Here is a 13725-nt window from a genome sequence, read left to right on the forward strand (position 1 = left end):
GCACAGCTGCCTCTTCTTCTCTCATTCTCTCCCCTCCCTCTCCTGTTTCTACTTCAATCATGAAACTGATCAATGATCAGCTGATTTTGCCAGTATTTTCCCACATTTTCTAGATACTGCACCAGTACTGTGTGTAAAATGCCATCAAAAAGTCAATTAAGTTTTATTCTTTCTCACCTGTCTTTCTGTCTCCTTTCACTTTTTAAAGGTTGCCATGTTAGAAAAAATATTTTGCCCTGCCATGCTGTTTATTGATGTGGCAAATGAATGGTTTATGAAAATATATCTGTCATCAGTAATCAGTAATGATCATGTCTCACCTCTAGTCTTCTCTGTCTTAATTTCAAGTTTTCACCATGTGTTGTAGATAGTTCAGGAGGTTAACTCGACCAAGCAGTCTACTTTCGGGTATTGTTTAGAATACCAGAATAGGGAGGATGGTGTAGGTTTAAGTTTATTAGACTGATACATATATACCAACAAGACAGTGTACATCACTGTGACAACAGCGTTTGTTTTCATTCAAAGGCTTTATGGTTTTTCCTATAATACCTGGTGGGCCGGTCTCTAGTCAAAATGCCCGGGCCAGTCCAGCCCTGTCTCTATGGGAGGTTTTTGCAATATGAAATATTTCTCTGCTGAGGGAAAAAAGTGTGCCCAAAGAGGAAAGTCATGACACAGTAGTAGATTTTATGATACAGCTTTTGACTAAGGAAGCTCCTGCGTCAGCGAGTTCCCGGCTGGGTAGCATGTTAGTGCTTCATTTACCAGCTATAACTACAGTAGCCATGTGAGTTGTCACAGCATCACCGAGTCCCATATTTTGCAAAGACGAAAGGATGAATTCTGCTTTCCCATTTTCTGGCTTGACACGACCTTATTACTGAACACAGCAAATGCAGGAACCGAACGTTTTGTTGCAGTGCCACAAAACCACCCTGCCATTCACTGCGCTCACGCAGGCAAAAATGACACAAAACAGTCCGCACTGTGTGCTCGCGGGACTTTGGTGTATTCGCAGCCTCTGCAGTGGTGTTGTTTCCTCATCACACTGCTTTTCTGTTTGTAGTTGTCGTCTGAGTGGGAGGTTTTCGGTTGCTGGGCGAGCTTTGGTCATCCATATTAAGTGGCTGTTTAATGGAGCAAACGGCATCCATTCATAATTTTAAGGGGAGTGAGGGAGGCTGATGGCGATTCCTGTGTCAGACTGGGGGAACTGGAATGAAGCTCAGGGATTACTCCCTCAGACGTTTCATAGAGAAGGCAAATTGAAAAGGGAAGGAAAAAATCCTGGCAAACAATTCATGTTTGTCACCTGGTTCTCCCTCGCAGGGGCTGCATTTTCTTATCAGCCGCTTGCAGTTTTACCGCAGTTTTTTCCATTGTTTTTCACCTCAGCTCTAAAGCCTGCCACGGCTGCTCTGAGCCCTTTTTCCTAAAAGCCTGTGGTGGGGTTAAGCTAGGAACCATTAGCAGCTGGCTTTCACCCCTGTGAGCTTCATGTGTTTCACCACCTGAGGAGGAACTTGTGCTGATCTTTTCCAGGGTCATACGTGGGTGGATTTTCACAGAGGATGGAGCAGGGGCTGCTGTCTAATGTGAGGATAGACTTTGGTGGGGTCAAGCCAAGGTCACTGTTTATTACCTCAATATGCCCCCCTGGTATTTACTGTATTTTTGTTGTGTAATCTAGTTTTTTTGCGATAAAATTATCACCTGCAGAAACATTAGCCACAGTGTAAAGTGGTTTAAGTACAGAGGGGAAAGAGCATAAAGAGAATAATGTATCGCATTTATGTGGTATTGATTGATGAATATATATGTATGTGAATTGACTAATTATGCGGCTTCGTGCAGAGAGTTAGATAAGCTAAATCCCAGCGTCGTGTCTGTCAGCTGATGATGTGCCAGAGTGTGCAGCTACAGATTCATTTCAGTGAGCTGGAAAAGATCAGTGCAATATCAGATCACGAATGTTTATGGCATCTTATCATGTTAGTTTACACACATATTACAAATTTGCAAGCTAAAAACACGTTTTCCGTGACCTTCTGGAGTCTTCTAGTTATTGCTTTGAGGTAACCAGGCGAGCAGCACAAGGAGAAAATGTTCTGCCAGGTAAAACGTGCCATGTTTGCAATCTGCTCTACATTTCTGAATGTGCAGGCATTTGCATGCTTGTACAGAGACAGGCTCTCCGTTTCCTCCTGTTTCCAGTTGTTATGCTAAGGTAAGCTAACGAGCGCCTGGCTGTCGCATCAATTTAAATGCGCAGACATGAGATTGGAATCAGTCTCCTCTGCTCACTCTCAGCACAATAATCTTCCTTCAAACACCAGAATCTTTAGAGATTATGCAGTCCACGGCTGAAGAGAATTATATTTACATGCCACTTTGCAACACTAAATATGTTTTCAGCTCGTTTGTGGTTTTTACCAGCATGTAAGAAAAACGGTTTAATTTGTTGTCCTACAATTGTTTTTCAAAAGCTATAGGGAGGAACTAAATCTTTATTCCTACAGGGGTTTTTCAGTGAGTAAACATGGCATTATGTTGGACTTTGCGATACTAACGTCCACCTTAACCACCTGCAGTGCAGCGATATGCTGTGTTTACTTTTATAAATGTTTCCTTTTCATATAATCAAAGCGAGAAGAATGCATTCTCAAAACACGCAATCTGAAATTTGTTAGCTGTGGTTGTAGTTTAGAAAAAGACTTTGTAGGGGGCAGGGCTGTGTGTTTGCTGCCAGGTTAACACTACTTAGAAAGTTGAGTCAAAGCTCTTTTCTTCTTGTGTGTCGTCTTTTAAGGGAAGATTGGACCAGACTACAATTAGAACTTCATGCAAGCCGCAGCTTAGAAACGAATCATTACTTTATTGAAAGGCTTCCTTAACTACTGGTATGTGTCCTATCACTTTGCTGGCCTTAGATGATTTACTTTGGAGGTGTGAATTAAGCCAATTAGGCTTCACAGTGCACAAAAGAAGCTAGAGATTGCACGGACATATGGTGCTGCCTGGGCAATTAGTATCTGTAAACGTAGATCAGACATTATAAAGATGAGAAGAATTTAAAACAAAACAGTGTTTGGTTTTTTTGGGGTGTAACAGCTTGTGTTCTTAAAGTTAAAACCAATAGTGGTCTGACAATTGCCTTATTCTGTTTTTAAACTAAGGCAGTGAGTGGGGTGCGTCAGATATTTGCCAGCTACTTCTTCTCAGCTACAATGTGAAATGTAAATGAGAGTATGCTAGCAGTAGAGACATTCGAGAGGAGGATTTTCTCTTTGAACATGCAGCCCACTCTGTGAATTGCACTGTGACACTGAAAAAATGGGAATTTTGATTGACTGAATTTCCTCCATTCCTTTTTCTGAAGTTCACACACAACTGTAGGAATCCCGAAAATGAAAATAAATCACTCTAAACCTGGAGAGGGAGCCTTGTGAATTTTGCAAAGAAAACAGCTTTAAAAAAATATCATTTTAATGGTTTACCTCTCCCTCAGACCTCTCTTCCACCCTTCCCCCTTTAGGCTATTTGGGTAAAGCCTTTGGAGGAGATGATTAAAAATTAATATTTGGCTCAGGATTGACAGCAAACACCATTTGATGTGAGCCACAAAGAGACTATGGGTTTTCGGGTAGCTTTCAGGCGGTTTTACAGTTACCACAAACCCTCGTTTTTTCTTCAGTGAGTGGGTTGAGGGAGATAGGACAAGATGGACAGGCCGAGGATTTGTGTGGCGCTCGCGGTGCTCAACTCTGGTTATCTCCCTGCAGTATGCATGACAGCCTCTGCGGGACCAAAGAGAGTCCGAGCTACATGCAACAGAGAGAGGAGGCATACCAGCAACTCCGTGTCTTCAGTCTCCACCTCTGCCACTGCGGGTAGTTTCTTAGTTTGGGCCCTGATGTAGCACCTCTGATGTTCAGCAAACCGGATCCCAGTGATTCCCTTTGAAAAAGAAAAAGAAATGAAGGGATACTCAGGAATTCAGATATATGTATCATTCAGTAGCCCTCTGTGATGTGGATATCTCATATGAACTGAGGCAATCATTTTAAAATGCTCAGCCTTTTGCTGATAATCAAAGCTGTTAAAAAGTTAAAACCTAATGAGTAAGAAGAGGTGTGTTTTGATCTTCTTCTTCTTCTCCTTCTTCATTTTTTTCTTTAAACTTTTATATCGTGGAGTAAAATTGATGTCTGCTTGGCTCTTGCAACACAGCTTTTGCTTTCAAGCTGAATGAAATAAAAAGGTAGCGGGTGTTCCACTGTGGCTCGGTAATGCTTTATAGCAGGATATATTGCACAGGAGAGCCAAGTGACATTGTTGAGAATGAAGTGTTTTCTACAGAGACTGCCCCCATTGAATTAGCCAGTCATAGGTCCCTGTCACTCTCTTAATCTGCGCAGTCAAGTGTGGAGTCACTCTCTTCAGCTCCACTGATGATCCTCCACCATGTGGACCGTGGCTCTTTTCAGTCTGACACACAGAGCCTCAATAGGCGAGAAAGATCTGTTAATTCCCTCTCGCCGCTATTGTATGTTAATCTAAGATATTCAGCCGGAATAAGTTTGAAAGACTTTCAGTAGATCAGATTGTATCCAATTTATTTTCTGCAGAGAGCTGCTCGTTCAGCACACAGTATTAGAACAGACGGCGGGATCTACATCTGCCACAGCTGCTTTAAACTCTCATCAAGTAAAAATTGTATGAGCCGTACCATGAAAATGGACTTGATTCAATCTAAATTTAATTACACTTACACGGTGATTGCTATGACATCTCCTTTGAATTGGTTAACTTGACCATGTGGGTGCTATTTCTATATTTTCAGCGGCGCTGTCACTCCGAGAGCCAGATACCAGCTGTACGAGACACGATACAAAGTGATGGCTGTCATAATCTACTGCATGTAATTTCATCTGTGTGGAAAAAGGATGGGGCAATAATAGTCTCAAGCACAAAAGCATTATGTTTATGCCGGGCTTTATTGTGATGAGTCTCTGTTTAATTTGGATCTACTGTGTTGGGGAGCTGCAGCGCTAGAAAAGAGGGCGATGTTGTGATGAGATACACTGATTACTGGGCTTGGTCAACCAGAAAATGAAGAAAGACACATTAACATAGGGCTGAGAAATGGGAAAGCAATGCCATTTTAACAGACAACATTGAAAGATCCACTCGGTGTATCCACGTGCAAGATGCTCATCTAAGTTTTATCAAGAGAATGGAGAACATGTAACAGCATGCATCATTCAGCTCATTCAAATGTCAGCTGGCATTAGTCTGGGCGATGCCTTCACATTACCTGCAAAAATGTCTGTAATTATGTGACATTTCTTACCCATGAACTATGCAACTCTCCTTTTACAAGATGGAACATGAAAATGTTAAACAGCATGACAATTATATCTCGTTTAAAATATTAAATACAGCCTGGACAATACATTACACGTTATCAGTGTGGCACTATCCACTGGTAACCTTAAGGTGGACCTGTATGGGTCTAAAACAAAAAAACCTCTAAATTTTAAAGATTTTTTCACGTTTTGTTGTTACTGATAGTCCATCTCACAATATCCAGACATCACAGTCAATCACAGAAATCCAAGCAGGATGCTATGTTACCGTAGGCTATCCTCAACTTCATCAAAAGTTTTCCTGCAGTCATGAATTTCAAAAGTGCTCCAAAGAAATTTTCGATGGATGAGTGCTGGAGGCGAGGTTTGATGCCTCCGTTTTATTTGCTGTGAGAAGAGGAGGCAGTAGACCGTATAGCAAAAAAAAGAGACAGGTTTTTTCTTCTAAATTCCCCTCTGACCAACACATCCTCGCGGTTAAAGGTTATCTGCAAAGACGACTGGCTAACATGAAACAAAAGAAGTAAAAACGTAGAAAACAGCATCTTATAAACAGAAAGGTTGGATGTGATTATGTTGCTCCGTGTTTTATTGTGTAAAGTACTCCTAAATTATTTAAATTATCTGTCAAAATGTTGACTATGGTATGTGCCTGAAGTTTGGCCACAGAAGCTTTACAGGACTGTTGAGGCTGACTTGCTGTGTGCAGGCTGCCAAAAGATAGACGTTAGAAGACATTCAAGGACGGCAGCAGTGAGGACACGAGACTTTGAGCCAAATGGCTCGTCTAAAGCTGCCTTTTCAAGTCGAACCTGAGAAGGAGAACTAATTTGTAACACGGGGCGTGATGTTGTCAGTTTTTTTTGATATTTTATACTCGATGAGGCAGAAAGACATCACAAAAAATAAGCAGCTGCGGAACATTTTTTTAAGGATTACATTATAGAAATATTACTTTTACTATCAAGTTAAGATTTTTGTATGACAACACATAGATCATTTAGCATAAATATATATCTGACACTTTTTTGTTTCTTGAAAATTGGTTACAAATTCAACAAGTTATGATTGATCTGTCTTTCTCCATCGTTTTTGTTGCTTTTGCCCATTTGACTCATTTTGTGATTCAGCCTTCAACAGTACAATAACACATGTTTTGCAGATATTTGTCCAAATAAGAACACTTCTGTCAAACTGGTCCAAATTTGCAATGAAACAGTCATGTTGTTGCCATAGCACGCACAAATTCAAGTGAAGTCAAGGACATCCACATCAGACTTGATGGAGGGTACTGATTTCCTGGCATTATTGTTAGATACAGCGGTCCCCAACCCCCGGGCCTCAGACCGGTACCGGTCCGTGAGTCGTTTGGTACCGGGCCGCAAGACTTGTGAAATGTATAGTTTTCAGGGTTTATCGGTTTTCAGCATTATTTTGTAATCGTTTTTATCGTTTACTCGGTTGTCCTTGGTCTTTTCACGTCCCAGATAGCAAGGAAACATTGAAACAATGTTTCAAACATTGAAACAATGTTTCAAACATTGAAACAATGTTTGAAACATTGAAACTGAAAAAAAGAAAATTTATTCATAACACATGTGTGTTATGAATAAATCTTCTTTTTTTCGGTACCGGTACTAGTTTTATTTTGTTGTATTTATCCGCGACACCTTAAAGGCCGGTCCATGAAAATATTGTCGGGCATAAACCGGTCCGTGGCGCAAAAAAGAGACCGCTGTATTAATATATCAGTCATTTAGACAGTGTCACCAAGATTAGGTTTTGACCGGGACGTTGATGGTTAACTGGAGAGGAATTAAAGAAAAAGTAAACACTGAGAGAAAGTGTCTGTTAAAAACACAACTTTAACATAAATATTAGAGAATGGCTGCACTCACCAGCTGCTGCTTCCAGCATCTGTGGTGATTTATGGATGCTGGCAACCTTGAACTAAGGTAGTACTATTTGAAAATAAGAAGCTAAAACATATGACTGACAACTTCTGCAGTCTGAACTTGAGCCAAGTCAGATGTGGAAATACCTGCGAAGCTGGCGGGAGTTATAGCTTAGGGTGTGCATCGCCTGATGAAGAAGGTCAGATGGTAAATGAGGGAAAAACGCTGCTCACCCTTGTTTCAGACGGCTCTGCTGATGGTTTCCTCTCACAGTCTAGGGATATATTGTGCTTTCTTAAAGTTTTCCGACGCTTGGAAGTTTTACAGATTATTTTGTTGGCTCAGAATCATCTCAGAGTGAATTCAGTTCCCCACAGTATCCCACGAGAATAAAAATAAAGAACACAATATCCCATTTGCTTAAGCATTTAGATCTTTTGTAATACCACTGTTGAGCTCCACAGTTGACTTTTATCATTGCTGCTTCAATAGTTTGATTGAGTCCACTGTAATTACCTGAACTAATTGTGAACTAAATCGACGTAATTAGAAAATTCGCACACCTGCCCGTGCTGCTATCAAACACAGTGGCCGCAGGATTGTGCTGCAACTGGGAGTAGAACATAAGTCAGGCAAAAGGAAAAGGTTAATGTAGAAAATATGGGTCAATTTTAAGTGAAGACCTTTTCCAGAGTCCTCAGGGTCTCAAACTTGGGCGAAGATTTATGTTTTATCTAGACAACAACCTGAAGCAGACTTCAAGAAAAGTCTGAAAGTCCTGAAGTAGCTTAACTAGAGCTGAGGCTAGAACCACACAGAACGTAATGGCTGCGCACCAACTCCTTCCATCCAACTTGGTTGAACTTTAAAGATTCTGCCTGCAAGAATAAGAGTGACTTTTAACAGAAAGGTGTGCCAGACTTCTAGGATTATTTCCAAGGAGACTCAAGGCTGCCATTGCTGCCAAAGGTGCTTTAACAAAGAAGGATTGTAGAGGTCTCTGCAGTGCTGAACTGCTTGACCCCCACAACATTGCTGCTGATATTTTCTGATGTATTTACAAAACCAAAACCTTTTTATTCTTGTAAATCTACACCTAACACACCTGAATAGCAAACTACAACAGGATCAATCTGAAACACACACACACATATGTTTCCATGAAATAAATTAAAGATTTGTTGAAATTTCTTGTTAAATGTCAGGAAACAATGAGCGTGGTTCTTTGTTCTTTACAGGCGAGGCCACATTACCGTAGCATTGTTTGAAGCCTTTGTAGTTAGTGAAGCAAACCTTGGAAAGCTTGGGCAGCCTCACTTTTGCATCATTATGTCAAAAGTTTAGAGAATTCTTAAGGAAATCTGTTGTTGAGTTTAAGGAAAGCAATCACGCATCATGCAACTGGAGAGATAACACAACACACCAAGAAAGTAAACTTAACTTTAACACAATGGCTACTTAACATGCTCCAATTTTGACTCTGTTCTCGCTTTATTATACCTTTGCTTTGTTGTGCAGATAAAATTGAAACACCAATTTGAAACCTTGCGCAGAAACAAATTTCTGTTTGCCTAAATGTTCTTTGGTTCAGTTGTTCACTTCGTTTTAACGTGAAAACGACCCTGGTAATTCCCTCTCAGGATGTCTCTTTCTCCATTTTTCCTTCCTCTCCTGTTAAAATGAGTCTAATGGTTCACAGTCCTGGTGGTATAATCCCCTCATTTTCCATTCATCACACAGCCCTCGGGCTTGATGGAGATTGTTTTAAAGGTGGCTTTAGTCTGTGTAATAACATGTGACATTCCCCTTTTTTGTATTAAACAAAATCAATTCTAACATCAGTGCAAAAGCTTCCACTTAGTATAACCAATTGTAAATTTTCTCTGAGATTTTTGTCACAATGAGGTTTGAATTATTCTGCTCACTCGCTTGTTACTTAGTCTTCCATGGTGGAGCACTGAATCAAACAAATCTCCTCGGGGGATGTGCTTCACTAACAGGAAGTGGAACAAGCAACAGGCACGCATGTTTATGTATGTGGGCCACAAACGCGCACACACATACACCCACACGCAAACACAGAGTGGGCTCAGGGAGGGAGAGAAGGAAATAGAGAGACTGATTGCAGGGGTTAAAGTTTTCCGGTGCTGTGCTGGTTTCTGTCATATAGCCATTTTAGATTCACAAAGCCCATTGTAACAAAAACAATAACGATTCAGCGTAGGATTTTGTTTTGGATGAGGTGTATCCTGTAACATTCAGCCTGGCAACTCAACATTTCACAGTAAATAATGGTGTGAGAGTAAGAGCATTCATTACCCAGCCAAGCAGCACACTCTCTACTCCGAGGTGCAGCATGTGTAACCTCCTGCACAGTCGAGCAGGATTTAGGAATGAAAGGTAAGTTAATGAGTTCGGCTGGAGACAAAATTGCATTTGAAAAAGGTGCGAGAAACAAATAGAGACGGGCTTCTTAATAGCGTTTGTCTCTGTACTGTGAAAAAGTTGGTGTATAGAATTAGTGGGAAGAAAGCGATTTTTTTATGGGGGTCTGAATTCTTCACTCTGGGTTGCTGTGTGTGTGCACAAAGTCACATAACAAATCTGTGCGCTGCTGCTTTAGTATCAATTACTGATACCATAAGTGCTGTATTTTTGAAATTGTGTTTTTGATCCTTGCGTGAACACCTCAGTGAGAATAATTTCCATCACTCTGTCTGTGTGATGTTTCAAAGGTTTGTACCATCTTTTTTCCCATCCAGAGTGACAAAGGATGAGATAAGAAAAATAGGATTTCAAGAAAGGATAAACGTTGTCAATTGTCTCTTAAAAAGGGCAGGATGTGAACATCATACAACATCCTCTGCTGACGAGAAGACATGGGTACAGCTTCAGTTTTTCATCAAAAGAAAAAAAAAATAGCTTACATGGCCTTGTTTAACCTTTACTTACATTTTTGAAGTCGTGGACCTCGAGAATCTCCTCACTCCCATTTCCCATCTTAAAGATTTCAACGCGGTGAACTGGGTCTATCTCCATTGTACTGTCTGTCTCCACGCCATCCACCACAGCTTTGTACTCGTGGTCATACACCTGCAACGACACAAACAACCACACGGCCCTCTGATCAATGCATGAGCGATGCTTTCGCCATTAATTACATCATTGTTGTGCGCTCAATAATATAGATCAGTGAAAACATCAAAAATTAAGCAATTTTCTGAATTCTTCAGCCGTCTTTAAATGCTTAACAGCGCTTTACAATTTAACAATGCTGCGCTGCCAACATCTCAGATTTTTTTCAATTATTCAAGCAGGTCTGGTGTTGTTCTCATTGACAGCTGTTTCACTGAAAGGAAAAAACAATTGACTCGATGGTGGCACCGAACGCAGGATTATGAATTGGAATTTCATTTTTGGGTGCCAAAACCAGAAAAAACACAACAGCCGCAGAATAATTGTCACAAAATGGTGAGAAGTGTGAATGAGATTGACACATATTTACAGGCTATTGAGCGCCGGTTTATAGAATATTCAACCGTTAAATAAACATATGTTTTCATATGTCACCCGCATCTGAACGGAGATCAAAATGATCCATAATTACAAAAAAACAACAGATGAATACAAAAGACCTGCAGAAAACATGTGAGGCGACTACAACATCAGACTGAATAATGAGGTCGAATGACAAACCAGCTCCCATAAGAAAGGATAAGAACAGAAAAAAATACGAGTTTTAAATACTTGAAGCTGCAGTAACCTGGGTTAGTATCAGAGGGGGTTAGAAGTCAAGGGTTGGAAGGTAACAGCTTTTCCAAACATCCCAGTTTTATTTCGGAGGATTACATCATTTAACTTTACGCACAGAAACAAAAAAAGATTTCACAGAAACCAAAAACTACCAGGGTCGAGCTTATTAGCTCCCCTGATGCTAACAGTCAGTTGTTTATCCTTTTTGCTGGATAACAACCTTTAGTCATTTGTTGTACCTTTCAACATGTCTAACACATCTCTGAACTTCCTTCAATTTTGATGGTCCTCTGGCACGGACGTTGGATGCTCAATCCAGTCAGTAACATTCATTTTGAACTTCTGGATGTCGTCCTTCACCAGGAGTGATGTATGTTTTGGCCCATTGTTGTCACAGAAGACAAAGCGACAACCCAGACCCAGTTTTGCTACTGGATGCTTGAGGTTTTCTTTCAAAGTCTTCACGTATCCTTCTCTCTTTGTGATTCCTTCCATCTTCATGAGATTCCCAGTTCCAGACCCAGCCCACAGCATAATACCACCACCACCCTGTTTCACTATAGGGTTGTACACACAAAAATGAGCTCGAGTTTCATGTCATCTAACCAAAGGACACGATTACAGAATGCATAATTTTAATTCATATTGTACTTCAGTCTTCTGCACAAGTGAAGGTTTTCTTGGTCTGCAACCTCACAGTCCATTCCTGTGCAGCGTTCTAGCAATTGTCTTCTTTGAGTCTAAGATTCCCAACTTAGACAAGTCATTCACTAATGTCTTGGAAGTTAATTTGGGGTCTTTAGACACATCTCTCACGAGCTGTTTTCCCAGAATCTTTAAAATCTTTTGCTGCCTACTTGTGCCAGGCTTATCCTGTACTGTGTGGCCCTCTTTGAATTTCTTGATGATAGTTCTCACTTCAGTTCTTGACACTTGGAAACTCGGCAATAACTGTATATCCATCTCTTCTTCATGAGCATCAACAATTCTTTTTCTCAAGTCCAAAATGGCTTGTTGAAGTTTTTATACTTTTATAGTTTAAATTGATCGCTAACCATCGGTTTTAACTTGGTTTTACACACTGCAAAAGTTAAAGCACATCATTACGCAGCAGTGTTTTTTTTTTTTTTTTGCTGTGGCTCAATAAAAGAATCAGTTTTTCAGAGGGCTAATAATACTGACCCTGGTAATTTATGATTTTTTATGAAAACAATCTGTTATTGTGTGCAAAGAGAAACAATTTATGCTTTCTAAAGAAAACTAGTATGTTTACGTATGCTTTTTTGAAGATTCTTTACACTGAAAAAAAAGCACTTCAGGAATTAGTGAAAAAAATAATTTTGTTCTCATCTGTATGTTGTAATTAATGTCAGACTATGATTATGTGGCTATATGTTGGAAAATGCGTACTTATCTTTAATGCATGGCATTTATTTATACTATGAAGCACTTTTTAATTTAAAAGTGCGATAAAATTTAAATTGTTGTTGTTATGGATGCCAGACATCAAAAGAGAATGACTTTACTCCTTAAAGCTCATAGGAAGACAACACCCATCCATCCATCCATCCATCCAGAGCTTATCCCACTTGCCATCCATCCAGAGCTTATCCCACTTGCCATCCATCCATCCATCCATCCATCCATCCATCCATCCAGAGCTTATCCCACTTGGCATCCATCCATCCATCCAGAGCTTATCCCACTTGCCATCCATCCATCCATCCATCCATCCAGAGCTTATCCCACTTGTCATCCATCCATCCATCCATGCAGAGCTTATCCCACTTGCCATCCATCCATCCATCCATCCAGAGCTTATCCCACTTGCCATCCATCCATCCATCCATCCATCCAGAGCTTATCCCACTTGCCATTGGGTTAGAGGTGAGGCTAACATACTGATACTGCTGCCTTCATTCTATAGGACAACAACAGTAACTCAAATAACCACGACCAAAGTATGCAGAAGAGCATCTCTGAACACATGTCAAACCTTGAAGCAGGTTACCTACAGCAGCAAACGACCACACCAGGTGTCATTGTTGTCAGCTAAAAATGGAAACAGAGGCTGCAATTTACACAGGCTCACCAAAACTGTACAACAAATGACGGGAATTACGTTGCCTGGTCTGCTGAGGTGACATTTAACATTTGGCTCTATTCTGTCTATCAGTGGGTCAGGCTGGCAGTGCCATATTTTCTTGGCACCACAGCCTACCTGGAGTTGTTGCTGGCCATGTCCTTCTCTTTACGATCACACTGTACCTATCATAAGAAGTGTGCTTGCAGCAGAATAACACGCTATGCCACAAAGCCAAAAATAAAATCAAATTGCTCTCTTGAAGGTGAAAATGAGTTCACTGTACTTAAATGAGCTCCACAGTCCAAAAATCCCAATCCAATGGAGCACCTTTGTGATGATCTTTGTATCATGGGTGTGCAGCAGTGCTACCAAGGTGTATCTAATAAACTGGCCATGTGTGTGAGAGAGAGAGAAGGAGGTGTTGGGTGGAGTAAAATGTGCTGTTTTGGCTGCCCGCTGTGCCTGAAAAAGAGGTCGATTAAAGTCAACCAAAATAGCAGAAAATGTGCAGAAACCAAAAAAACAAACTAAAAGTGCCGAATGAAAACTGCAAGGCCAAAGAGAACTGCTTAAATGAGTGATATTTATCTGTATGCTTCCCTATAAGTGACTCCTTTTG

General features: G+C 40.6%; 1 protein-coding gene across 2 annotated transcripts in view; it reads right to left on the reverse strand.

Annotated features, from left to right (window-relative positions):
* Nucleotides 1–13725, reverse strand: part of tnmd (tenomodulin) — a 71440-nt gene that overhangs the window by 12568 nt on the left and 45147 nt on the right. For both annotated transcript variants that reach the window (XM_035913124.2, XM_087829916.1), the window contains exons 3-4: nucleotides 10220–10360; nucleotides 3853–3960 (exon numbers count right to left, since the gene is read on the reverse strand). In XM_035913124.2, coding sequence (XP_035769017.1) covers nucleotides 3853–3960; nucleotides 10220–10360 — 249 coding nt within the window. The remainder of the gene's footprint in view (nucleotides 1–3852; nucleotides 3961–10219; nucleotides 10361–13725) is intronic.

The sequence above is a fragment of the Neolamprologus brichardi genome, chromosome 2 (assembly GCF_056152115.1).
Source record: "Neolamprologus brichardi isolate AB-2024 chromosome 2, ASM5615211v1, whole genome shotgun sequence".
NCBI lineage: Eukaryota > Metazoa > Chordata > Actinopteri > Cichliformes > Cichlidae > Neolamprologus > Neolamprologus brichardi.